At 40.7% G+C, this 26,097-nt stretch overlaps 1 protein-coding gene across 3 annotated transcripts in view; it reads left to right on the top strand.

Annotated features, from left to right (window-relative positions):
• The window catches only part of man1a2 (mannosidase, alpha, class 1A, member 2), a 136,503-nt gene that overhangs the window by 9,357 nt on the left and 101,049 nt on the right, over positions 1-26,097 (top strand). For all 3 annotated transcript variants that reach the window (XM_030427978.1, XM_030427976.1, XM_030427977.1), the window contains exon 3: positions 15,752-16,013. In XM_030427978.1, coding sequence (XP_030283838.1) covers positions 15,752-16,013 — 262 coding nt within the window. The remainder of the gene's footprint in view (positions 1-15,751; positions 16,014-26,097) is intronic.

The raw sequence follows: 26,097 nt of genomic DNA on the forward strand, positions 1-26,097 counted from the left end.
TGAGCTCAATCTTGCATTTATAGCCAGGCTGTGGCTGAATCTATCAAGCTTGGGTTTGGATCTTTTGGAACCTAAAATTAGGCTTAAACGGATAACATCACTGCAATTTTAGCCTTGTTTGATCACCTCGATTTCCTTTAAAAAGTCTAGTGCAGTTTAACTGCAGGTTTGCCTCCCATTCTAAAAATCAAAAGCACCAGTTGTTTACCCCCCACAAACATCATACATGAGTCTGAACACATCATGTTGACCTGTTTCATATTAGACAGGATATAAATGCTGTTTGATTAGCACAGCATTGCAAAGAGCATCTCCACACCCTTTCACATTTTCACTGTAGTTCATTGGCTGGGACTTGAATCCGTTCTGCACTTGGCTGGTAACTTATGAGGTGCATTGTCCTTTTTCAGTTTGACCTGCCAGCTAGAGTTTGGAGTAAAGGCCCTCCAAATGATGTCTGGTTGCCTGCCCAAGTGGTGGGCAGCACACTCTACATTTAGAGCTATGTAAAGGACTTGGCATGGGAGTATTTTTTTTCTCTCGTTCCGCTGTTCTACTTAATTTTTCAGAAGTAATGTTCACTGCAGTAGTTTCTGACTTACTTCCAGTGTGTTGATTTCCAAAATCCCCCAGAAACTTACAAGAGAAGATTTAAGTCATTGAAGAAATAGTTCATTTTAGATATGACCATCGAAAAACAGATATACAATAAGAAAGAAACAAAACATTACAAGATACAATAAGAAAACATGGCTGAGTTTAAAGATCAAGTATAAAAAGCAAAAGAAAAAACACTAACCACAATTCCCTTTTGTAATTCTAACAGACCTCATCACTATACCCATGCTCTTTTGGTTTCAGAAAAGATATCGCTGCATGCAGATTAAGATATCAGTATAAATTCATCTTTCAGATCCATGCTTATAGTAATTTCACCAAGACTCATCCTAATTAATTTGTCTGTTGTCAGGAGATTTCATCTGTTACAGTTGGTATTAGAGCGAACAGCCTGCAGACTGAGAAGTGGACTTCCATCAAGCCTAATCTCCTCATTAACACTGCTGCTTTTTATCAGATCCGCTCTCTGTTTCATTCCCTGTCTTTCTTTCTTTTGTTTTGTTTCCATCTTTTTCATGTGATCATAATGTTGTTGTCTCTGTAGAACACAGCTGCCGCCTCTCAGATTGGGGGGGGGGGGAGATGAGGAAGAGAAGAAGGACGAGAGAGGGAGAAATAGAGAGAGAAAGAGAACTCTGGTGGAACCCTGATTTTTCTTGGACCAGGGATTTTACACATGCATACGGTTCAGAGGCTGTGCTGCAGTGCAGGTTTTCATTTTTTGTGTTCTTCAAAAACATAGTTTTATATATCTTGACTTAAACCAACTATACCAACCCTTTTATACAAGTAAGGGTGTGCTGATGTCATCAAGCTTCCAGCCGTCACTCAGTTGTTGTTATCCACCTGTAAGGACAATGGCCGTAGTGATTATTTATCATAAAATGTACTTTCTGAAATGTAACCAGCCAGAGTCATTAGATAATTATGTCACTGGAGGAAGAGACCACATGCACACACACAGAAAACCTATCACTCAAACCTCGAACAGGCCTCAGCTTGCCAGAACAAGGCTCTTAACCTTGTTCAAGGACAGAGTAGTTGCGGTGTAAACTGAATGTTAATCACTTCATGTTGTCCCACTGAGGTGTATAAAAAAATAAAATGGAAAAACCTTGTAGAGGAATCTCTGTGAAGAGTGATTGACAAAGCAAACATGTCTGGGCTCCTGCATCCTTTGTCAGGGTTCAAATGAGCTCCCCAGTCACTTTGGCAAACGACCAGCTGTCATTTGGAGGTCATGATCGGTTGGAGAGAAATTCTCCCTGTTGCCTCAAATAATAAAAGCACCAAAAACATTTTGATATTTATCAGACAGAGTTACCAGATGACCAAAGAAATCTGTTCACATCAGTGGGGATAACATGTGTATCTGGTCATGGCTTATCACACATTATGAGGTGAGCCTGCTCCTCTCTGAAACAAACATCTGGCTAAAAGTATGTTTTGTTTTTTTTTGTCAGCTGAGCATTTAACATGATAAATGCCAATATAATCCTATTTGCTAACTACGATACAATAATTTAACTAAAATAATTCATGATCCTAACTCGTGCGTTATGCATCTGCCTGTGAGTGTAGGTGTCCGTGGGCTTTTGTGTGTCGTGTGTGGCTGCAAAAGTCGGGCCTGCTTTCAACAGAACAGCAATGCCTTTGAGAATATCTCCTCCTGAGCATGACTACAATGGCAGTGAATTCTAACAGACTACACAAAACTCCTGGGAGTTAGCATAAAATTCCCAGAGATACTGAGATTGGGGGAAAAACAAAGATTATGTAATGAAATCTCATGTTAATATCATTGTTGTGGTATTGAAAAGTAGAGCATATTTTAGGATTATTCTTGAATTCTATAAACACACAAATGAGGAATAAAGCAATATTGATTTTTGCATTTTACTTTGTTCTCAAAAATTGAAACACAGCTTTTATATTTAGCTTCATTAGTGAATTTAATTTATGGAAATAATGAGGCAGAATGTGACCCAGAACAGAGAAATGTCACCACCGTATCATTAGATCTTTATAAGGTCAGCCTTTCTGATAACTTCTTGTTGTTGTGTGAGCGTGTCACAGTTCATTATCTGCGGTTAGTCACAAGGTCGTGCCATATTTTCCACACACCACAGAGGATATCAGATGTTTGTCAGTTAAGAGGGAAATTCAAAAGCCCTGTTGTAACTGTAGACACATGATTCAAAAACACAAAAGATACTGCTGTGCTGGATTTAGTTTTTATAGAAAGATTGATTGAAATCATGTCTAGACTGGCTTTTTTTTGTACTTTTAATGGTGTTGAAAGGCAAACGGCTGTTTTTTTTTTTCCTGATCACATTGAAGTCATCTTCGAACACCCATATTGCTGAGCAGTCATAACGACGTGCAGCAAAAGATCAAAGAATTTCCGAATATAGCTGAGGAATACATAATTTGTTATCAGTTTTATTTGTTTTGTGTCATGAAACAGTTTTTTTTGTTTTATTAAACCAGGAATGTGTTTGAAAATGGCAAACATAAAGACTTGGATTCTTTTCCCAAAAAAGATTAAATTGGGACATTTTTGAACCCAGGTTTTCAGGACTCAAGAGTTTAACATAATGAATGTAAGAACAGGACCGTCCAAAAGCAATGACTCGCATGACACTCATCAACACAGAGGACATCCCTCAATGTGATTGTGTCACAAAATCCTGACTTATATAGGTAATGATTTAAAAAATGAGTCTACTTTCATGATCATTGTCATGTCTAGACTTCACACAATAAATGATCTCTCCAGACCAATAAGATGATTTTTACCAATGCAGTGTCCCTAACAGTGTCCTTACTGTCACTCAGTTATGCATAGAAAACTGCAGCACTATTTGGGATGAAGAGAAAAATAGGAGTTTTGGATGGAAGACCCTGAATAACACAATGCCTAACCCATGAGTTGGTTGTTGTGGTTGACAATGGCGGTACTCCACTGAAAGTCAGGCAGAGCTAACAGAACATTTTAAAATGAAAACGGGCTATGACGCTTGCATGTGCAACTGAACAAAAAATAAGGTTGATGCTATTTTACTGTTGTGACAGCAGCGACTACGGTGTAATCTCCTGGTTGACAGCGTCACTGCATGGGAAAGAGATATAGAAACATGTGTTTGAGATATAATTTGATCTTTGAAGCTCCTCCGTGATCGCTCAAAGACACATTCAGTGGAGAGAGAATTCTGTAGGTAATTGCAGATTACCGAATAAGATAGAACAAGATGTAATGAATCACTACTCCTGGTGAAATTACTTTAGAAATCACTTGCAGCAGATATAGAGCAGTGATTTACAAACGTTTTCATGTCAAGGACCCCTTACTGACTGGAATTACACCACAGACCCCAATTTGGCTGAATGTTGTCCCAGGCTCCTTCACTTTGTAAGAATTTAGCTTTTAGATGTTTTATTACAGAACGTGTATGAAAACCAAAGTAGTCATACATTTAGTCGTTGTGTTACTTGTAGATGGAATAAAAATCGGTTATTCTGCTTTTTGCTAGAGAAGTTCCTCAATAATCCCTAGAAACCTTCTGGAACCCACTTTGTGAACCACTACTGTAGTGTTAGTGTAGCACCATGACATTGTAGCCTAAGAGATTTTATTTTTAAATGTCATAATGGCAATTCGTGTCCCAAGAGGCAAAGATTTAAGTGAGACCCCCTAGACATTAGTCAAAAATGTTAGCTTTCTACACATTCTCTTATGTGGAAACTCCAAAAACTGTGTCAGAACAAATCCAGACTAGTGATTGGTAGCCATCCTAAAACCAGCATCCTCTAATCACTGCAGCTCTTGAAATCGGATTGGTTTCTGGCCTGTGATTGCCCTTCAACCTGTTGGAAAGAAGTGAAGAAAAGAGCGAAGATTGGATGATGAATGGATGAATGGAAAGGAGAATAGACGAAATAGGGAAAGGACTATGGTGCCTGAAAGTAGTGCTGAACCATTATTTGCTATCTGACAATACGACACGAGCAAGTCTCCTCTTTGCCACTCTTTGCCCACCCCTTGTGTGTGTGCCTGTGTGCTGTGTGTGTGTGTGTGTGTGTGTGTGTGTGTGTGTGTGTGTGTTTGTGAGTAAGAGAGATGGTGTGTGTGTGAACAATCAGTAGAGCCCATTGGGAGTGTGCCTCACTCACTGTCTCCCATTGGCCATTTCTCTGGAGAGCAGGAGTGGTGACAAGACCTCTTTAAAGCCAGCGGAAAATAAGAGCTACTTGTTTGAATTGTTTTGCATAAACGCAGGATGGTAGGTTTTTAGTCATGGAAGGACGAGACGAGACGCTGCGTAAGAAAGACAAAATCAACAGGAAAGTGGTGAGCGAATCAGGGCGAGGGAGAGAGAGACTGAGTGAGAGAGGCTCTCAGTCCTCAGGGAGGATGTGTGACCCTGGTTAACTAGAAAGCTTCTCACCAAATCCCATCTCTGCCAAACACTGGTGCTGCAGCCTCGCTCCACAATGGCTCTCTGTCAGTTAAAGCAATGGGATCAAAGTGAGATTGCTCATTGCCAAATTAAAAATTGGCTGTCAGGTTTCAGAGGTTTTTCATTTCAAATAAACCTTTTTGAATTCACAGGAGAATTCAGCCCTCCTTCTCCAGAACTGGCACAACCACACCGACTGAATCAGGGCACATATGAGCCTGAGATTGAATGTGCCTCGTACTAGAGCTGTAACACGGCGTATGTTGGATTTATGATCGGCCTGGGGATGGGAAGTGGGATCTCTGTTCTTCTCTCGGTGTCATTACTCTTGGGAAACCTTTTGAGACATTAAAGATCTGCAGCCTGCCTGGTGGAGATCGTACTAGGACAGGGTCAATGAGAGTTAAAGACTTGACTAACTGATGTGTTTTTGTCGTGATATCCTGTCAGTTATTGTGGCAGAACATTGTCTTTTATTGTTGACAAAATTGCTTTCCTTTCTTTGCTTCTTTTTGTCAGAGCAAAAATGGGAAAATGAGAGCATCTGTAATGTTTTACTCTGAAGGTTTGGTGATCGAAGCTCTCTGTCATCAGGCTGCTTTTCACACTTGGGAAAACCTTATCTATCTGGGCAGCAACCAACCAGGCTTGGTGCGTATTTGTTTTATGGCCAGCCTGTTCTAGCTGCAGGAGATGGACTCCTGTGCTTGGTATGAAAGCATTAGTCAGCCAGCCATGATTTGGGTCAGAAGGGCTTGATGTGACCACGGGTTCAGAGCGAGTCTTGTCAGGGATCAGGTGTTCACCCGGAACATACAGAGAGACAAAGGAATGTATTATGTATGTGTTTGTACACGTATGTGAGAAAAAGGTGATACGGGGGAAATTGACATCTCTGTGTTGGAGAACATTCACACAACACACCCCACTATTAAAGTTACTCAGGATTGTGTACGGTGCTGTAGTTCATGTTTTCATGGCAAGTGATTCATCTTGGTATTGTTTACATTGCGGCGTGATGATTTGATTTCTGTAAACTGCGTTGACAGCATTCAGACTGATCGGCAGCCATAACAGGAAAGTAAATGATTGCTAAGTGATACACACAAGACTTGACAAGTGGGAGGAAGAAGTTTCGGACAAATAATTAGAAAAAGAAAAATCGGGGGTGTCAAGATAATGCATATGGATGAGACGGATCTGAGCAAGAAAAGGAGAAAGAAGCTGTGAAGAGACTTCAGAGAAAGGTGTGTGAGGTTGTAGTTAGTGGGAGGAGGTTGTTAGGGCAGAGAGAGAATTGAAAGAAAGGATGCAATTGCACACCCACGGTTAAGCTTGGAAGAGCCGTTACACATACAGCAATGCAGCTGTCCAAGTGGGTCATGGGAAGAAACAGGACATGGAAAATGTCTTATAGTTCATGTTGAAGGGAATCCCAAAAACTACAGTTTATAAGAAACAAAATCTGCGGGCCTCTTATCGCCGTTAATGGTGTGTGTGTGTGAATTAGCAGTAAGCAGGCTTGTCCATGTCTCTTGAAGCTCTGGGAGTGTTCCTATGAGAGCTTGTGTTTCTCATGTGTCAGAGATGAACTATGAAGACACTTCACAGGAAAAGGAGATTCTTGACAGTTTTTTTGGCGGGAATTTTTTTGATCTTTTATTGGACAGTGACCGATGAAGAGCCAAACAGGAAGTGGGGAGAGGGACGTGTGTGACATGCAACAGAGAGCCAGCCTGAATTGAACTGACAACGTTTGCAAGCACGAAGCTATGTGGCATGCACTGTAACCATTAGGCGGGGTCTCCTATACATTGATTCATTTGTGGTGGCTCTCCACAACATCCAGATTGATCGCCACATATTGATTTCCTTCTTTTTTTTTTTACTATTCAAAATGGTGCAATCTTACTTTATTGAAGAGCTACTTGTGCATTGATTCAGCCCTCCGTGCCCCACACTCAGTCTCTTGTCAATTTGTGTGTGTGAGAGGGTCTGTGAATAGCCCCTCCATACCACACACACACTTTGAATCAAATCAAGATCATGTGTGCCTGGCTTGTAGGCATAAATATAAGTGAGCTTGGTTGTTGTGATTAGCATGCTACTCAATATTGAGCAGCTTGAGCAAGTGGATAACATTAACACTAATTTCCTAACTCTGACGCCTAATGTTCTCAGTCCAGTTGAATATTGAAAAATGTTTTCGGAGACTCCTGTCCTGAGGAGGTGCAAAGATGGTCTGGACTAGAAGTATTACCAAAACAGAGAAGGGGTTGACTGCTTTGCAGTGAAAATGAAGCTTTGTCTGAACATTTCAACCAGCCATGTGTCGTGAAGTACAATTTCCTCAAGTAATGTTCTTCGGTACAATTTTCAGGTACTTTACCAGAGACCTTTGTTTTTCTGCTACTTTATACTTCTTCTCCAGAACATTGTGTGAGAGGATGCTGCCTCAGAGCCAAAGTAACACATTTTTAAATTAGTTTATTTTATTGACGCTGCTGCTGTGGCAGCTGAACAGGGTCGGGAAGGGCCCACTGTAGCAATGAAGAGAGAGGTATGGCAGAGGAGGAGGACAGCAGCCAACATGCTGCTGTGTGAGAGCCAGCTAGAGCAAAGCTACAGGTGAGATTGAGAGCATTAAAAGTTGTTTAAATGTTTTTGTCACAAGGTACTTGGCAATTTAAATATCTGCAATGGCACACCTTAAATATGATATAATTTAAATGAAGAAAGCATAGGTGTGCCTCTCTGTGCACACACATACAAACTTGTCCTTTTCAGGTACCACCACAGATGGAATTTAATGTTGTGGGAAGCATACCATTTCAGCTCCAAAGGTGCTCGGAGATTCTTGACTTTAAATGTCCACCCACATGGATCACCTTCATCTAAGCCCGCCTTCATTCACTCATGTATTTATCCTACAGACTGGATACGGTATACTGTGAGACTCTCTCCATCTGTTCAGCATTAGCGCTGCATACTCTGTTGTCTACTAAGAAGGAGCACAATTTGTCTCACCTGCTTCTGAACAAATTGACTTGTTATTACGATGCGTTTGGCAGTCCTACGCAGATTGATCATCAGCCTGCTGTGCGTTGCAGTGATCTACAGGTGGCCATTCATCATAACCAGTCACGCTGTGTAGCTAATCATTGTTTGTGGTGCCAGTTTATTAAACGTGCATGTTGTTGTATTTGTCGGTGTAAGTTAGTCGGTCGGTGGATAATCCAGGCAGGGCATGCGTGGCTGGGTGTGCTTGGAGTTTGCCCTGTATGTTTCAGCTAACATTGTTATGCTAGCTACAGGGAAATATCTTGTTTATTGATGATAATATTTGATAATGTCAATACAAATTTAACCAGGCTTTCTTCTGCACTTTTTCAAGTATCTGTTAACTCCATATCCACAGCAGATATCTGTAGGGCTGTGAAGGGAAATCTCAGTAAAGTATTTGTTTGTGAGTTGTGACTGGGGGTTATTGGTGCAGTCGGCATTTTCAGGCAGAAACCTAAAGAAAAAATAAACCAAACATCTAAAAAATGTATTGGTTTTCGACAGATCTCATGTTTAAACAGACTGGCAGAGAAGTCAGTTTGCATTAGCTACACAGGTTCATTATGAGAGGAGACAGAAGTGAAATATGTTATTCATAACTATGTGTTTGCAGTATCTTGCAGGACTTCATCCTAATTTCCGTCCGTGGAGAAGTGAGAAATGATAAGCCTACACAGTATCTCTCAGCGTTTTAGTCCAATATTCTCCACTGTTGCTCACCAAAGACAGAAGAGTGAAGTGCTACAATTGCAAAACCTCTAATGAGCTTTCAGCAATGTGTGGTTGATTTATTTTTTCATATGCTTGTCAAGGAGATAAACGCTCGTGTTCCGGTGAAGCGGTTTGTTGACTTAAATTATTCAGCAGGGGCCTTGGCTGACCCTCCAGGAATATTCTGCGTACTTCAGTAAGGATCATGTATTGCCAGGATGACGTGGATTAATGGAATGAATGAATAAAAATACATGTAAATTACTTTATCATAGTACAAGCGGCGAGTCATGAATTGACTTTGTTTTTGACTTGATTTGATCTGATGCATTCTAACTGAAGAAGAAACAATACCCCTAAAATGGCTGAATAAACAGTCAGTAACTACTTTTGAAAAGCCTGTTTTATTGCCATTGAAAGCTGAAACCTCAAATTTGTTAACTGGCTGGTTCGAGCCACAAATGATCAGCAACTACTATAATTTGGCATCTTGTTTCCACCAATGACAACATGCTGTGCATGGCAGTGACTTTTATGTGGACGGCTTCTTTTATTAACATTTTTACCCTGAAATGACATGTTACAAAGGGGGTTTTGAAACCTGCTTATTGTCTCTCCTTCATCCCACTACTCCCCCCACTGGACACACAGCCTGTCCTGCGCTCCCTGTGATCTACCTATACTGAGTGCACTCTTCCACTTCGCCTTGTGAGATGGTTTGAAAGAGAAAATATGTCACAAGCACAAAGGGGACCAAGTCTTCCATAAAAAGCGAAATGGAGAAGGACCTGGAGAACGAGGCAAAAGCACAACGCTGTAAGGGAAACGTCGACCGAGAGCGTTAATACGAAGCTAAATGCGGCACCGTTTTATCTCAATTATCTTGTTTGCATAATCGTCGGAAGCCAGAGTCATAATTGAAAATAGAATTTGATTAATTGCCCAGCCCGAGCCCAGTGGTCTTATTCCCTTGCCTAAATGACTTGACTCGCTGTCGATGACCTCTGTGCGTGCGCGTGTCTCTGTTTGTTGCTATGGTTACATGGCATGTCGCCTGTGCTGCTCACCCTCAAGCCTTGTGTTTCCACAGCTTCAAAAAAAACCATCTCTTAGATAGCTCAGCGGGCAGTCAGACAACTGCTGCTTCTCTCCAGTTGCCATGGAAAGGGCCGGCTTTTGCTGGGCGGCAGATTTCATGATGCCACTAAAGAAGAAATCCCAGTGACAGGCAGGGAGGCTGATAGAATGAGGAAGTAGTTACTGGAGGCTTGACACGACCGAAACAATTAATTAGGGAGATGGGGTTCTGTCAGATTTTGGGGACATGAGGAGATGGGTGTAGTCAAGGCTCGGTGTGGTCACCTGGGTGCTCCGTAGCTGTGGCCCACGCTTGTCTTTGTCAAGGTAATTGAGTCAGGCGTTGGTTGATGTGCTCTTAATTGCATGTTTGACATTATATGAGACTCTAAGGGAATCCTTGGCAATGGTAGAGTGAGTGTGATAATGGCTCGGAGGAAGAGAAATGAGTGACGTGAGATTAAAGTTGGAGGAGGGGAGGTGGGAGGGGCATGTACAAGGAGAGACAAGAGGGTGCAGGAGGCTAATGCATGTTTGTGTGGGAATGAGTGCACCAGAATTGCTGGTGTGTATTATTTACATTCATGTTATTTGTATGATGGTGTTTTGTTTCCGCGGCAACACGCCGACTCTCTGTATACATACACATGTATGGAGCAGAATCAACATTCATTAGAGATGATGACGACGGCTTAACCTCCTCATTTTCTTTAGTCATGCTCTCTTGCATCTCATAAACGCACACATGTGAACACTCACACAGACATTAGCCAGTCATCCAACATCGGCGCCGTCTAAATATCACATTTAAATGCATGTTGCTGAGGGCACACTCCCTCACAGAGGCACGGAGGATGGAATACAGAGGAGGCGTGATACCCCCCGGGTGTAGACACACACACTCATGCACACACAAATTGCAGATTGCAGTCACTAGCACACAGAAACCTCATCACGGCCCTCAAAATAGAAAACACACATTTGCGTGCGCTCACATTCAACCCGGAGTGGAAAGATGGATCAAACACAGGCACGCACGCACGCATCCAAGCACAAGATGTTTTCTTAAAGAACAATACACACACATGTCCTACGCATAAACATGAAATCCCCACAATAAATCACATTTGACACATTCTTACAAATACAGGCACTCGCCAACTCCAGCATACAGTACACACAGAAATGATCACCTTAGTCGTACAAAATATGTTTTCTATCAATTAAAGTCAGACACGCTGAGTTGTGATTTGAATATTTATGAGTGGTTTCCAGGGCGATGTTGCGTAACTCAGTCTCTGTTGGTCCCACATTCAGTGTCATGATAGAATTATAAAATGGATGCACATTCTGTTGTGTGAAGGGTAATTAGTGTAAAACGTCTGTCTCTTCCCTGTTTGTCTTGCACATTCGTTTCTCTTTCTCATTGACTTCGTGTCACAGCCCCAGTTCTTTATCTCATCGCTTTCTTTCACAATCCATTTCCTTCTTATTCTTCTACATATCTTTTTAACACGTTTTTTTCTTTCTCACACACTTGTCAGAGACCGTCGGATTGGCCTTGGTTTACACTGTGTCTTGCTCAGTGTGTTCTGGGAAATGCCGCAGCCTCAGTTGAACCTGAGGAGGATGAGCAGTTATAGAAAATGGATGGTTAATGCATGCTGATCACACGCAGTCTTTTCTGGCTTTCTCCCTTTTGTCGCCCATTCTTTGTCCCATCTCCTCTCTTGCTTTTTACATATTGCGAGTTCTTTGCAGGCTATACTCTCTGTCTCTTGCAGGGTTTAGTCATGATGCTTTGCCACTTGGCAGGAAATTTAACAGAAATGTCTAACAGAATAAAATGAAGTTTTATCGAACTTCACTGTGACATCATAATGTTCCGCAAAAATGTTTGGCGAATTTTCAACACCGTAACTCAGAAACAGAACTGAGATCTTCTGTGCTAATTGAACATGTGTGTAAAGCCTCCATTTAAACGGTATTTAAAAAATAAAATAAAAATGTGTTGTCCAGCACAAGCTCACTCTTCAGGTGATAGTCGTTGCATCATTTGATGAAGCTCTTTTGCAGTCAGCCTGAAATACTACCATACTATACTTTTTTAAAATTAAACTTAATAGTCTTCTTCCCAAAGTGCAGACCAACTGATTATCAGTCTGACAGATTATTGGTATTGGTTTTTTTTGTTGTGCCTGATTGCAGATTAAATAGATAAATACATGAATAAATAATAATAATAAAGTAAATACATTTAAAATGGCAGTACTTGTTGAATAAATGTATGCTTGTTTCTCTGTTTGCCTGCTTGAAGTAGGTCTACAGTAGACTGTGTAAAGTGCATCCATGGTGATAAACTCCCTTTACAGCCATCTGAAGGTGGCAGGTATGTGAAGTCATATGCACCATGTGCCTCTGCTATTCGACAAAATGCTCCCAAACGCTCTTTTTCTTTCAGATTTGCTCTTTATAGCGGCCTGCTGGGTCTGTAAGTGCTCTGTTTTTGTTCTGAAGTTGGCTCAGGTGTGACCATATAGTCTTATCAGCCAGGGCTACAATAAAGACACCTACTCTCTTGGGGCTGACTCACACCTCACTCTTTTTCTCGCTTGTACTTTTTTTTTCCTGACCCACAGTAACTGCAGTCACATGCTTCGTATGGATGTACAGGTCTGCAAGTAAAATACCTGACCAGAGGGATAAAATACATAAATATACAAATCCTGACCTTGAATTGTCCAAGTACATTGTACATGTACGGGAAATCCATTGAGATTAAATCGAGTATCTACACAGGTTGAGGCCCTGTCCACACATTGATGGGTATTTCCTAAAACAAAGCTTTTCTAGCTGTTTGGCCTTTCATTCACATGTAAACTGTGTTTTAGGTAACCAAAAACTGACCGGCAAATAAGGGTTTTCAGGTGTGTTGATATAGTCTGAGATTTTTACTGAGAATGTGCTAAAATGCGAGTGCTCTTGTTTTAATACCCAGTTTCCAGTAATACCTGTGTACATGTGAACTAGAGGTGTGGAAATTAAGATGCATCGTAATGTGGACGTGGAAGATTCTGCATCGATGCAGAGACAGATTATTGTCAACTGGACAATAAAGTTGGGGTGTGAAGTTGCTCCCATGCTTTGAATTGTGGGCGTACATGAGGCTAATGTCACTTGTGTAGGAGTTATGTCAGAGGGAGGCAGAGATCATCTGAGAGTGATAGTAAGAACTCACCAAGGATTGTTTTAAATGGATCTCGGGGCGTGTGTCATGTTATGAAATTGCTGTGAAGCAGCAGAAGCTCTATTTTTATGTATTTATTTTGAATTGGAATAGATTGCGTTTGTACTCCAAACAACTTATACATACATACATGTTCTCTTCGAAGAGGACAGGGGGTCACATCCTGCTGACATCTCAAACCCATTAAAGTGACATTGTTGACACACACGTGGACACCCACACACACATTCTCAGTATTGTTTTCTCATTTTCTCCGAGATGTGGAGCTGTGTAGCTCTGTGGAGGCTTGCAGCTGTGTCCACACAGATCACAGCAGGTCGTCGGTTCCTCCTACATGTTCTGCATTTATCACACCGAAGGTCATTAATGAACACACTTGCATGCACTGAGACGACAGTTATTTTCACATGACTCATATCTATTATACCCAGCAACTCGCATCTATCACAATACTTCTAAGGTCAACGATGGCACAGACTGTCACATAGACTTATTGATCCTTGATACTTCAGAGTAAAGGTAATTTTAGAACTGACAACTTCAGCAGTACAGCATGGTTGATGAAAACATTAGGGACTGACTCAAGTGTCAAGAGAAATTAATAATCTGTTTGGGTTCTCTTTCTTTTAGTTTCCGTCTTCCCTGTTTCGCTCCTATCGTGTCGATGTTTGGTAATAAAGTATATTACCTTGTGTGAGACATCAAATAGAGCCACACACTAAGGAGCAACAAAATGTCCTCGTTGATTTAAAATGAATTTAAAGCCTACACAGAATTGCAATTTTCACAGTTTATTGCTTAGACTAAAATGATCATTTCAAATGTAAAACAGCTTCTATTTTGAACAAATGAAATCCTGGTTTTAAATTCCTCCCACACTGCACCCATCTCCAGAATATGGTGTTGTAAAACAAAGGGTATGACCTACAAGTAGGGCTGTAGCGATACACTAATCTCACGATACGATACACGATATTCAGCTCACGATACGATGCACAGTATTCAGCTCACGATAGGATGTATATCACGATATTCAGCCAACGATACGATTCGATACACTTACATCATTTTCTGAAAGATTTTAAAAAGGGACAGTGTGATTTTGTTGACATCTTGTGAGTGAATACGACAATACAACCATTGAATTAATATAGGGCTGGGTATCACCAGGTACCTCGCGATACAATACCATCACAATATTTTGCCCTCGATAACGATAATATCACGATACAGCGATTCTGCGATAATCGATATATTGCAAGAAATGTCATCCACGATACATCACGATATCTGTGTCACTGAAGAAATTCAGAATTTATTGACTGCACTGAATCCATTTCACAGGAATTACAAAACATTGTCAATCAATTTCACATGAATGACAGCCAAGTAAACAAAGAGTATATTGCACAGTGTCTCTTCTTAACACACACACTGACTACAACTATCATTAAACATCTATATGTGTGGGTTTCAGAGCTACCATTTTTTAAATTTTATTTGGTTGTATACCTATGTTTGAAAAAAGATAAAGCTGTCCTCTGAAGAGGGGTGGTGGTGGTGGGCCCCACATTTTTTTTTTGGGCCCACCACCATATTTGGCACCAGTGTATCGATGACGTACCTCAGGACAAAATATCGCGATATATCGTAGTATCGATATTTTGGCACACCCCTACCTACAAGTGCAATGATGATTGTTAAAAATTGCTCAGCTCAGCATCATTTGTAACCTTTATGTTTGTGTCTTCATGCAACAGACATGGGATGAGGCAAAAAGCTGGCTACTTGCCTACAGCATGCTGCCACTCATCAACCTGGAGCAGAGCTGACATTGCCTATTATCTGGCTGTATTTGTGTTAGCCCACGCAATAGCCAAGCCAGATTCAAAGATGGTTTTTAAGATTTTTTTTCCCTCAATACCATCAGGAGAAGAGTTCAGTGTCGTCGTCCTGCTGTCACCTTTGCCTCAGCACCCCGCTGTGTTTGTTTTTCATTACTGACCCATATCCTCATGGGCTCAAGTTGTGTCAACACTTCGGGGCTTGTACCACCATATGAAACCAAAGATGATGTTTCTCATTTCGACACCGCCTGCCTCCTCATTGTGTTCCTCTACACCTGGCCTATTTCCTGGAGCTCATGTAGCTGCAGAGCAGTGAGGTGGGGGGTTGGTTCCCCAGTAGAGACTAATGGTTTTGTCTTTCCCATAATGATTGCAATTAGAGGCAGGTGAGTTTTATACTGCTTTAGTGTTACTTCTATAAATTTTGCAGAGGCACCTGATGTGTTGGTCACCACTTCTATAATCATCCTAATAGTTTCATCTGTCTTTATTAAATAAAAACTGTCCGGGTGAAAGATGGACAGAGGTGCTAATTCACACAGAGAACACACAACTTTTCCCCGTTAACTTTTCCACTTAGTCTGTGACACATTTTTTGTGTCAGACTTGGTTAAAGTAAGTCTTTTGTTTATCCCTGGAAGACGAGCAACCGCTTTGTGGAATGTAAGGTGAACCAGACAAATGATAAAAACAAACTTAACCTCTTGCCCTTTTCCTGCTTCCTACAGGGAGGAGGAGGAGAGCCTGCGGGACAAGATTCGGGCAGATCACGAGCGAGCGCTGCAAGAGGCAAAGGAGAAGCTGAGAAAGTCACGTGTGGAGCTGCAGGCTGAGATTCAGACAGAGAAGAGCAAAGTGATGGAGGACCTGAAAAAGAAGGATGCAGGGCCTAAACCCTTGCCACCCGTCCCCATGCCCAAAGTGGTGGGCGTCAGTGATGGCGAGCCACCAGAACCTGACGTCAAAGAGAAACGCGACAAGATCAGAGAGGTAAGATGACCTTTGACCACTGACGCTTTTTTCAAATATCCAGTTGATACGTCTTATTACATTTTTATTGGGATTTACTTCAATGAAGACATTTTGAATCATGATATAAGTTATGTCACTGCTTCTGACTGATGGAGTGGACAAGCTGGACTCAGACACCCAGATTCAGAGAGGTTTTGATGCTATGTAAAAAAACAACATTTTGATCAAAAGTCAAGGGAGAACTGGAGCTGCAACGATTAATCTGGTAGCTGTCAACATTAAATGAATCCCCAACTATTTTGATAATCTATTAATTCAATAATATGTTAAGAAAAAAGTCAACATTCCCTGGTTCTACCTTCTTAATTGTGACTATTTTCCAGCTTCTTTTATCTTCTGTACTCGGTAAACTGAATATCTTTGGGTTGGGGGCAAAACAAGACATTTGAGATGTTAGGACAGGGGCAACAAAAGACTGAAAGTTGTGTAATGGTCCAAAAACAACTGTTTAGAACATTCCACAGGTAATCAGCTTCATTGGTTACAGGTGATAGAAAGGGGCATCCTTGAAAGGCTCAGTCGTTAAAAAGCAAGGATGGGGTGAGGTTCACCACTTTGTGAAACACATGATTGTATAAAGGATGTTACTACATGGATTCAGGCACAATGTAAAAGTGTTGTCGGTAACTGTTTGTTGGCATTCTGTTTTTATTTACATTTTACACAGCATCCCAACTTTTTTGGAATCAGGGTTGTATTAAGTAGGAGTGCAGAAAAAGCAATCAACACTGTGTTACAACTGCACCTGTAACAGCAGCAAAAACTGTGGCAATATCTTAATATCAATATATTTAAATCCCCTATTTTGCCATATGATGACCTCCTCCTTTGAACCCTTCATCAAAGCCTTTATATATTTAAACTCCCTCTCAGAGATAATTGTGAGTCCTTATTTACATATCTGCAGGTTCAGCATAAGATCTAATGTGGGAAACTGATGAGAATTAATGGAAATCATTAGAGAGAAAGTGCCACTTATACTTTGGATTTCATGAAAAAAGGAAGAGCCAGTGTTATATTGTCTATTAAGTGTATGTGGTCCAGCCTGAGACATGAGGAGCCTAAAGGATTCTGGGTATAAGTCCACTGTGATAGTTTGGCAGTGATCCCTAAATTACCGCCGTCAGCTTCCCATTCACATTGAATCCTGTGAAGATCATCTTGCAGTAGACTGGGGTGAAAACATGTGCTGGTGTTAGTTGAAATTTAAATCCCAGTATGTGTGTGTGCGAGTGCCAGTTTGTGCTTGACTGTACTGTACGTCTGAATCCATTTCTGTAGCCTAATGTCTGTCTCGGCGCCAGCTTTTATTGAAGGCAACAGCGAGCCAGACGGACAGTGTCTGTGCAGAATGCAGATGGTGCTATCTGGTCGTGCTCTCTATAGACATGAAGCCAACCCCAGCCGATCGCCCCGTCTCTGCTCCTCTCCTTCCTTTCTCCCCCCCTGCAAGTTCTCCTGCATAATTACCTCATATCGTCTCTCTTGAAACTGCACTTGGAGTCAGAACACTCGCTGCGCATGGGAGCTGGCCCATTCACTCCAAACCCGCCTTTGTCTCTAAATGCCCCTTTTGTTCCCTTCATAATTACCATTCACAGAGAATGCCATACACTCCCCAGTGAGCGAGAAAGTAGCAGCTGTATAGGCTACAGCACAGAACAGCACACTCCCCCCTTCCCTGATTGCCTTGTGATTCCGAGGAGAAATCACAACTGCACTCTGCCATACAATCGTGACTAAAAGACTGGAGCTCTTTTTTAAAATCCTGTCTGCAGGCAGACATTTGGCCCGTGTTTTGATGTTGTACAGTCAAGTCCAGGGAGCAATATCAGCATCCGTCCTCTTGTCTTCGTTTCTATTTCATGTCGACAGTAAATAGTAATTCAGGCAGTGGTAGCTGTTGAGCCAGTCTGTTACGACAGTACTTACTTTGGATTATACCATCTGTTTGACCTGGGGTCTGACACTGCCTGACACTGTCTCTGCTGCTTTTGGGGCTATTTTGGTTTGGTTCCAAATTCAAATTAGGTGCACATTTCATGACTGTGAAGCATCAATGTTTGCAGTCTTTGCTTCTGTTAAAATGATTGGAGTGAAGGCAGTTTTGTAACATGTGGTGCTGTTGCCCTTTAATTAAGCAAACCACTGGCAAAAGGATGAAACAAATGTTCTTTTTTAAGAACATGTTTTAAAAATCAGCCAACTCAAAATAAACCTTTCATACAAGCTATTAACTGTTGCTGTTTCTTTAAATATACATTTTCACTTCTCCATTAGTTGTAATTAGCAGGCCTGCACTGCATGTAACTTTTAAAAAATGTGTTTAAAATTGTTGATTATTCTGTTGATCAAGATTAATGCACAATCTTTTTGCTATGTAGAATGTCAGAAAAAGGTGAAAGGTAATTGGTGTTTCTCGAGGCCTAAGATGACGTCCTCAAATATCTTGTCTTGTCCAAAAAGGGTTCAATTTACTATTATGGAGGAGGAAAGAAACCAGAAAATATCTATCAAAATAGTTGAATTCAAATAGTTGACAACTAGTAGATTAATTACGGGGTATCTGTGTTGTTTTCTGTTGGACCACCACCTCTTGAAACTTGTAAGCCTGCTAACCCAGTAGATGTATGTGCAACACAATACAAAGTAGGGGTGTCAACGTTTACAATTTTTTCTACACGTGTAAACGGGGCTTCTAACCGACGTGTAACCGGTTACACGTCGGAGATTTATGATCTCTTTCTATCGCATTTGCGGTAGCACCGATGCCAGCAGCAGTCTCTCCCTCCAACTTGTTCGGGTGTTTCCATCACAGGTGGTTAAGCATGGATCCCGTGCTGTTGTTGTAAGCCAACTTTGCCTGACATAGCCTACACTCAACTTGATTTCCACTGGCAGTTTGTTCAAAAAACACACAGTGCTCCGCTTGTTGACCGCCACCATTGTGTCCCCCAGTCAACTTGAAGTGACGTGACGTGACGCGACATTGGCTGTGGCTGCGGGTTTTTTTTTTTGTTTATATCAACGTAACATTGTGCCCCATTCATCTATTATGTATGCGGATAACTGCGCTAGTGGGAACATTTACTTGTATAGTTAGTTAATGTTATTATCTGAAGCTTTCAGGCAACATTATCTTACTTTCACTTTTAAAAAATTGCGTCCGTCCAATTTTCCTTCGGCCGTCGGTATCAATTTATAGCGGGTCGGCTCTGGTACGGAATGTAATCTGTGCTACTGTCGGAAAACGGGTCGGATGCGGTGACCCGTGCAGGACTCTGCTCTAAGTGACCATTTTAATCCTCTAGCCAATTATCAAGCTAAATATCCAACATGCTAGTTAACGTCAAAGACTGCGGTGGAAGACGACGGTAAAATATTTCCACTAGATTTATTTATGCCTGAATTTTTAAAGTGTGGCGGCTTTTATTTTGCCGTGGCGGTGCGCCACAGTAAATTACATGTAGAGGAAACCCTGAATAGTATATGTATTGATGAGAAATGAACGAGGAGGAGGAGGAGGGAAAAAAAAGACGTTTAAACGGTTATTGATTTTTCTAAACGGTTATGATTTGTTATCCGTGTACCCGTTTACACGTGTAGACGTTGACACCCCTAATACAAAGCAATATTCGACATGGCATCAAAATTGTTATTGCTTCACATTTTGCTGATCATTTTCATTATTTTTTGAATGTTAAACCAAGATTCTTATCTTTTTTAAAGTATATTCCAATGTGTGATTCTCAGAAACTGGTGTGATAAATCAGGGAAAGCAGTACGACCAGCAGGGTACTTTCTCTTCAGTTGTTCAGTCATGCCACTCAGCCTCTTTGTTCCTCCAGAAATAGAAATGAATCTCCTTTTTAGGCTTCCAAAATACATATTTCATTGACTGTACAGAACACAAAAACCCTCCTTTTCCACCATGTCCATTAGCTCAGATCTCTGTGCTCTTTTGCTATTCTACTAATTACACCACCCGGACATTAGTGGCCATTAAGCCTTTGTCTGGAGATGAAAAGAGCTTTAGGCCAATAAAACAAAAGGAATGGAGAATGACTATTAACTGTTTCAATACGATTCACCTGTCACATCATGAGATATTGTTGGCCCAAAGCTGTTGAAATAAGCTGGGTGTTGCAGTTAATGGGCCATGGTGCAAAAGCACACTTTCAATAAGTTTAGTACATCAATAATGTTGAAAAAACACTAGTTAGTCTAGATAATTTGGCGAGTCTCAAATGCAGAAATCAGAAGAATGTTAAATCTAATAGTAGAAGGTAATATCCCCCCCTGGTTTGCAGTTCTTTTCAGTGAATAATTCTTAATTTAACCTTATTTAAATCTAACGTTATGTTCAATCCTTTCTAATGATTTGAATTTAGTTAATGTTGCTCTTGCTTGAGGATAAAAGCTAAACTTCTTGAAATTAGATCTTGGATCGCTTGGTAGTTTGCTCTCAGATGCTTCAGTCTCTTAGATTTTGCATAAACAGTGAAAACATTTGTTCTGGATGTCAATGATGGTTGATCAACCTTTAAAGGGCATACTAACATTATAATCTGTATGTTTTGGGTTATACTGGTGCTTTTCACAGTAGTTAAGAATATTTTTTTAATTTTGTAACAAAGAATAGAATTCACACAAAACGGTGAACAACTATAAATATGATGTAAATTCAAACGGATGGATCCACATTATTCTGCACACACACACGCCGTAACCCTAACACCTGTGTGTGATTGCACCTGCATCTGTTTTCTTTGGTCTTGCCACACCCCAGAAGTAAAATGTACTAGGTTTTGTTTCTCTTGTCTACATACCAGTGCAGAAGACATGAACAAAAATCAAGAGTAATAGACTGAACAACAGAGCCATATTGTTATTGTTCTTTCATTGGACTGTATAGCATTCATTCCCCTTACAACTCTCCACTGCTGTTCTCTTGGAAGAGGGCAGAGGGTCACATAGACAGGCATTAATGGGTGCCATCTGAGTTGAAGACACACACACACACACACACACACACACACACACACACACACACACACACACACACAGTATTGATGTTTTCCCAGAATTATTAAGCTGTGTAGTTCTATGTATCCTTACATATGAGTCCACAGGGGTCTCAGTGCATCATGCGTTTCTACCACATTTCCTGCCTTTATCACACAGAAGACCATTAATAAACACACTCACCTGCACGGAGATGACAGATATTTTCAACGTTTCTCATATTTATCATACTCGGCAGAGTAAATATAATTTTTGAATGGGTACAAATGTAGTGTTTTCAGTTATTTTGACTGTGCAGTGCTATTGACACATTTTTGTCAATGTCTCCATGATAATTAGACCCATCTTTGGCCTACACTAGGATTGCAGTTATACTATTGCCAAGGTATACTGTGGTATAAACACTGGAGATCATCAAGTTTAATGTCTGTCAGGACACAATTTGTGAAATTATCTTGGCAAAAAGGAAAACTTTTATTTTCTTGAGGTGAAAAGCGGTCATACATTATTGCTCATCATCAATCAATGTCCTCTTGCTGCTGATGGCGAATGATAAGCTATGTAGGTTATTTGCTGAGTGTTTTGATCACAGTGATGGTGAGACCTTGACTCCTAATCTGCCTCTTGTATTTGACTTGCATGGACTATTTTCGACACCTCGATCAGAAAATGTGTTATTGAGATCTATGAAACTGTTTAAAATAACTTATAAGTAAGCCCTTGTCTTTATTTTTTTTGTCATTAAAGTAGTGAAATAATTTAAAAAACAAACAAAACACAAGAACAAGATGATAAATGTTAAAATGTGCCACCTTTTTAAAAGTCCATCTTGTTTTTTTTTGTTTTTTTTTTACATCAGGTGATCATATGTAGTTCTCATTCAGCATGTGTAGTAAGCAAGAGCAGCCACAGCCTTCACACAGATCCACTCTGGGCTGAGAGAGCTATAGGCCACTATTCAATGTGAATTAGGCCTGGTGGTGCCACCTGCTGAGCTACAGAGATTTAAAAGCAGCCCAGCGGCACCAAAGGGAAATGTGGAGAAAATCTTAATTTTATAAAAATGTCCTCTGACGAAATTCTAGCAACAACCAGGTGAGAGCAAGTGGTGAACGTTTTAATGCCCACAGAAATGGAAGCTTGGAGTTGTTGGCTACATTTTCCCACTGGTGGAGTAGAGATCACATTAAAAAAAGATGACATGAAAGCCATGCCATACTGAAACAAACTGTAAATCTAGTGTGTAAAATGATGGCAATATTAGTACTCACACAATTGTCCAGTACATAGCAGACTATGTACATTTTGTGCTGCCTAGTAGCAAGACCTTCATAAACTCAGTCGTAGTTAATGACGTATCTTAGGGTAATGATGCAGACTGCCCTCCAGTGACAGCTGATTGCTAGTAATTGCATCGCAGAATCACCACAGCCTTGAAAAGAAAAGAGGCATCTCATATCGAAGTCTCATGGCCTACTTTCGCCAGTTGGGAGGCAGAGCAGCGTTTTAAGGCCGGAGATCTGACTGCGTACTTGGCTCCCCAGTCACTCAGCTGCGACTTTTGAGTGATAAGCAAACGATTGCAGATTTGTGACTGGCATTGGAGGGAGCGCCGTGTTTCCCTGCAGAGCCATGGACTGTGGCTGTAAATGCCAGATACATCTAAATGGTGCTGCTCTGTAGATGTATTGGCCCATAAATAGACAGCAGAGGTTTCTGATGGAGGAATATCTGGAGACATGGCAGCGAGTCACCTGCTCCATCTCTTGTACTTAACCCTCTCCTTTTCTCTCGAGCGTCCTTCTTCATCGTCTCTCTTGCTCACCCTCTGCAAAGCCGTGGCAGTTTTTGGCAGATGGCCTTGTATGTTTATTACGCACCAGGCCTATACTGTGTGTGCGTGTGTGTGTGTGTTTGTGTTGCAAAACCAACCTGTCCCTTTCTTCCCCCTCTCTTAATTTCTCTTTACACTTTTCTCCTACTCGCTTGCCTTTTTCTAATCACTCTTTACTTTACCACAGTATCACCTTCTGACCATAACACTTCCTTTGCCTGTTCTTTGCAACACTTTCTTCCCCTCTGTCTCAACTTGTAACTCAGCTCAGTGTCATTTGGCAGACTCCTCGAAGGAATCTCTCTTATCCAGCCACTCTTCTAAGGCCCATAAAATCCTCTGTGTTCATACATAAGGGATTGACGGCTGAACGATGAGCGCTGCTCATCCACAAGAAACACAGTATATTGTGTGAATCCAGCAGAATGAGCAGGGGTACAAGAAGCTAGCGAAAGACAGTGTGAAGGGGTTGCATCCATTCCCCAGCTTTGTAAGGTTGTTGTTTAGATTTACTTCCTTTTGTACATGTGTTGTGTATGGCCTACAAATTACTTTGTGAGGTAACATTATGTAATGATTGATGCTCTCATGTAAGCCAACCTTATGTAGCATATGGAAGGGAGGTGACATTTGATAACCCATTCCCAAGACAATATGTACATCTATACATTATGTATGGTTCTATATGCCAGCAGGGCTCCCAGCTGATAGATGTATTCCAGACTGCTCGCATTAACCTTTATGTCAGTCCAACCAGTAAGGCATGTTCATGTATATTGTTCAGACTTTATTTACGAGCAGCCCAGTGGGAAAAAATGTTCATTGTCCATTTTGGAGATATGAGGGAAGAACTACGTAACTATGTAAGCAAACCTGTGGCAAATTGGCAGCAAAACCTGACTGTTACATCTAAGTAAGATCAGATGTTAACACAAAAATATAGATCATTTCAAGGGAGCTGTGCATGAACACTCCCTGGCTGGAATAACCGCAGCTCTCTCATTTCTTCAGTTATGAGTGACCATAATACTTTTACTATTTTTCACCTGGTTTGATTAGTGATCAGCCTGTTGAAGCAGTACAGGAATTTTAAATATTTAGAAACTTTACTTGATTGAGCAAGTGGTTGTACCCAATCATGAAATTGAATTCATGCAAATAAGTGAGAGACCATTTTAGAGAACTTTTCCAGAAGTCTTGTTGAAAGTGTGTTCATGAGTGTAAGGGGCAGTCAAGGAGCTGAGAACAACACTGTCCACTGTAGGGTATCTACAGGTACAAATAAAGTAAGCTGAACCTGATCTTAAGTGAAATGAAAAGCCCAACAGATTGTGTCTGCCCTGCCTTGGGAAAACGATGAAGAGTCGCTGCAGAAACCAAAAACATTTACCAAAAGTCTTTCATACTAAAAATTGTTGGACAATTCTAAGCACAGCTTTTGTGGTCGTTCAGAGAACAGTATGAAATTAATAAAACTCAAGTTACCAAACTGAAGTGGAGATTTTGGGAGGCTGTCCTGAGGTTTTCACTTCTTGTGAAAGTGATTCCAAGGACTGAGCACATAGCACTGTTTTTGAATCACACATTTTTTTCCTCTTCTCTTATTCCATTTACAAAAATAACACTGGGATACAACTGAAAAGCTAGATACTCTTGTAACTTTGCATAATTTATAATTTTTTTTTGTACATTCTTCGACTTTGGCTGCATCACATTTTATTTTCTTGGAGAACATGTCAGTGCTGATCTTCATGTGCCTTTTTTCTTTTCAAATTAAAATGAATCTGCCTCACCTGTTGTTACTTTTTTCAGAATTTATCAGAATTCCCTTTTCTATACAGAAACCACTGATTCATTTCATTGTTTGCTTTACCGCATCATATCCTCTTCCGTCCGCTGTATCTTTAGCCACTCCATGCTTAAAAAGTTGTATCTAGATAAAAAAAAAGTCCTGCTTCCTTTCTCAACTCATTTCGTAGTATTTCCAATCCAATCCAATCCATTATATTTAGTTACAACTTTTACCAAGGTCCTGCCACTCTGACTCTTGGCTCACCTGACAGTATAATGCACCACGAATTGGCTTCTAAAATTAGCATAGACTGCAGTCAACACTAGACTGACCCACCGTTAATAATAAGTGATATAGCTCACTGGAACACCTGCATTGAATGGAGCCACGATAACATCATGGACCCCTTGTGAAAAGTTGTGTTATCCAAGTTGATTGATTGGTTACAGCAATTAATTTTGGGATGAGACTGTGCTGTGGATGAATGCAAACAGCAGTGAAGGAGCTACAGTCGCTGCCTCGAGTCAGGGCCAATGCCAGATCCCTTCTAGGACCTGTCAATGTGTCAAAGCTGTTTGCAGACAGCTGCATGGATCCTCGGTTTGGAATAGAATTGGTCACAATCGCAGACATATGTAATTAAATGTTTTTGATAGTATCACGAAGTCGCCCAATAAATATTTTTAAGGAGGATCCAAACCAAAAACATGTTGCTGGTGTTAAGTATCCATTCTATCCCACAGAACATGTGCACAGTGTATATTTTTTAGTATACATATTGCACAGAGCTAGAGCTTGTATAGAGCTTTTGAATAATCAATTAATTGATCAAAAGAAAATTAATTGCCAACTGTGCTGATAATTGGGTCGCTAGTTTCAGTTATTTTTCAAGCGAAAAATATAAAGATTTCATGTGATTTGTTTCTGTTTTGTTTTTTAATGTCATTTATGACAGTAAATAAAGAGTCTCTGGGTTTTGGACTATTGAATGGACAAAAGGAGCTGTCTGAAGACGTTACCTTGGGCTCTGGGAAATAGTAATGTAATGTTAATAGTAAAAGGAAAATATTAGTGGCAGACCTAATAATGTATATTCACACATCCCTGTGCCGATTCTGTTTGGAATTTCTCTTTAAACCCTCGTGAATGTTTGTTTACTGTTTTTTTTTTTTCATTTTTAATTTTTTTAATGCCTCTTGAAAGGTCAAAAGTATTGTGGGCTAGATCTGGAGTAAGAGCCAAACAGAAGACCTTAACTGTGTTTGACTAGAGAGCTTGTAGTAAATTCCTCTATTAGGTGTAAGGCAGAGAGAGCATCCCAAACGTTTTAAGTACAGGAGAGGCCTCATCAATTAGAGCTCAGGTGATGGAGCGAGAGTGACAGTGAAGCT

Source organism: Sparus aurata, chromosome 9 (assembly GCF_900880675.1).
Source record: "Sparus aurata chromosome 9, fSpaAur1.1, whole genome shotgun sequence".
In the NCBI taxonomy this organism is placed as follows: Eukaryota; Metazoa; Chordata; class Actinopteri; order Spariformes; family Sparidae; genus Sparus; species Sparus aurata.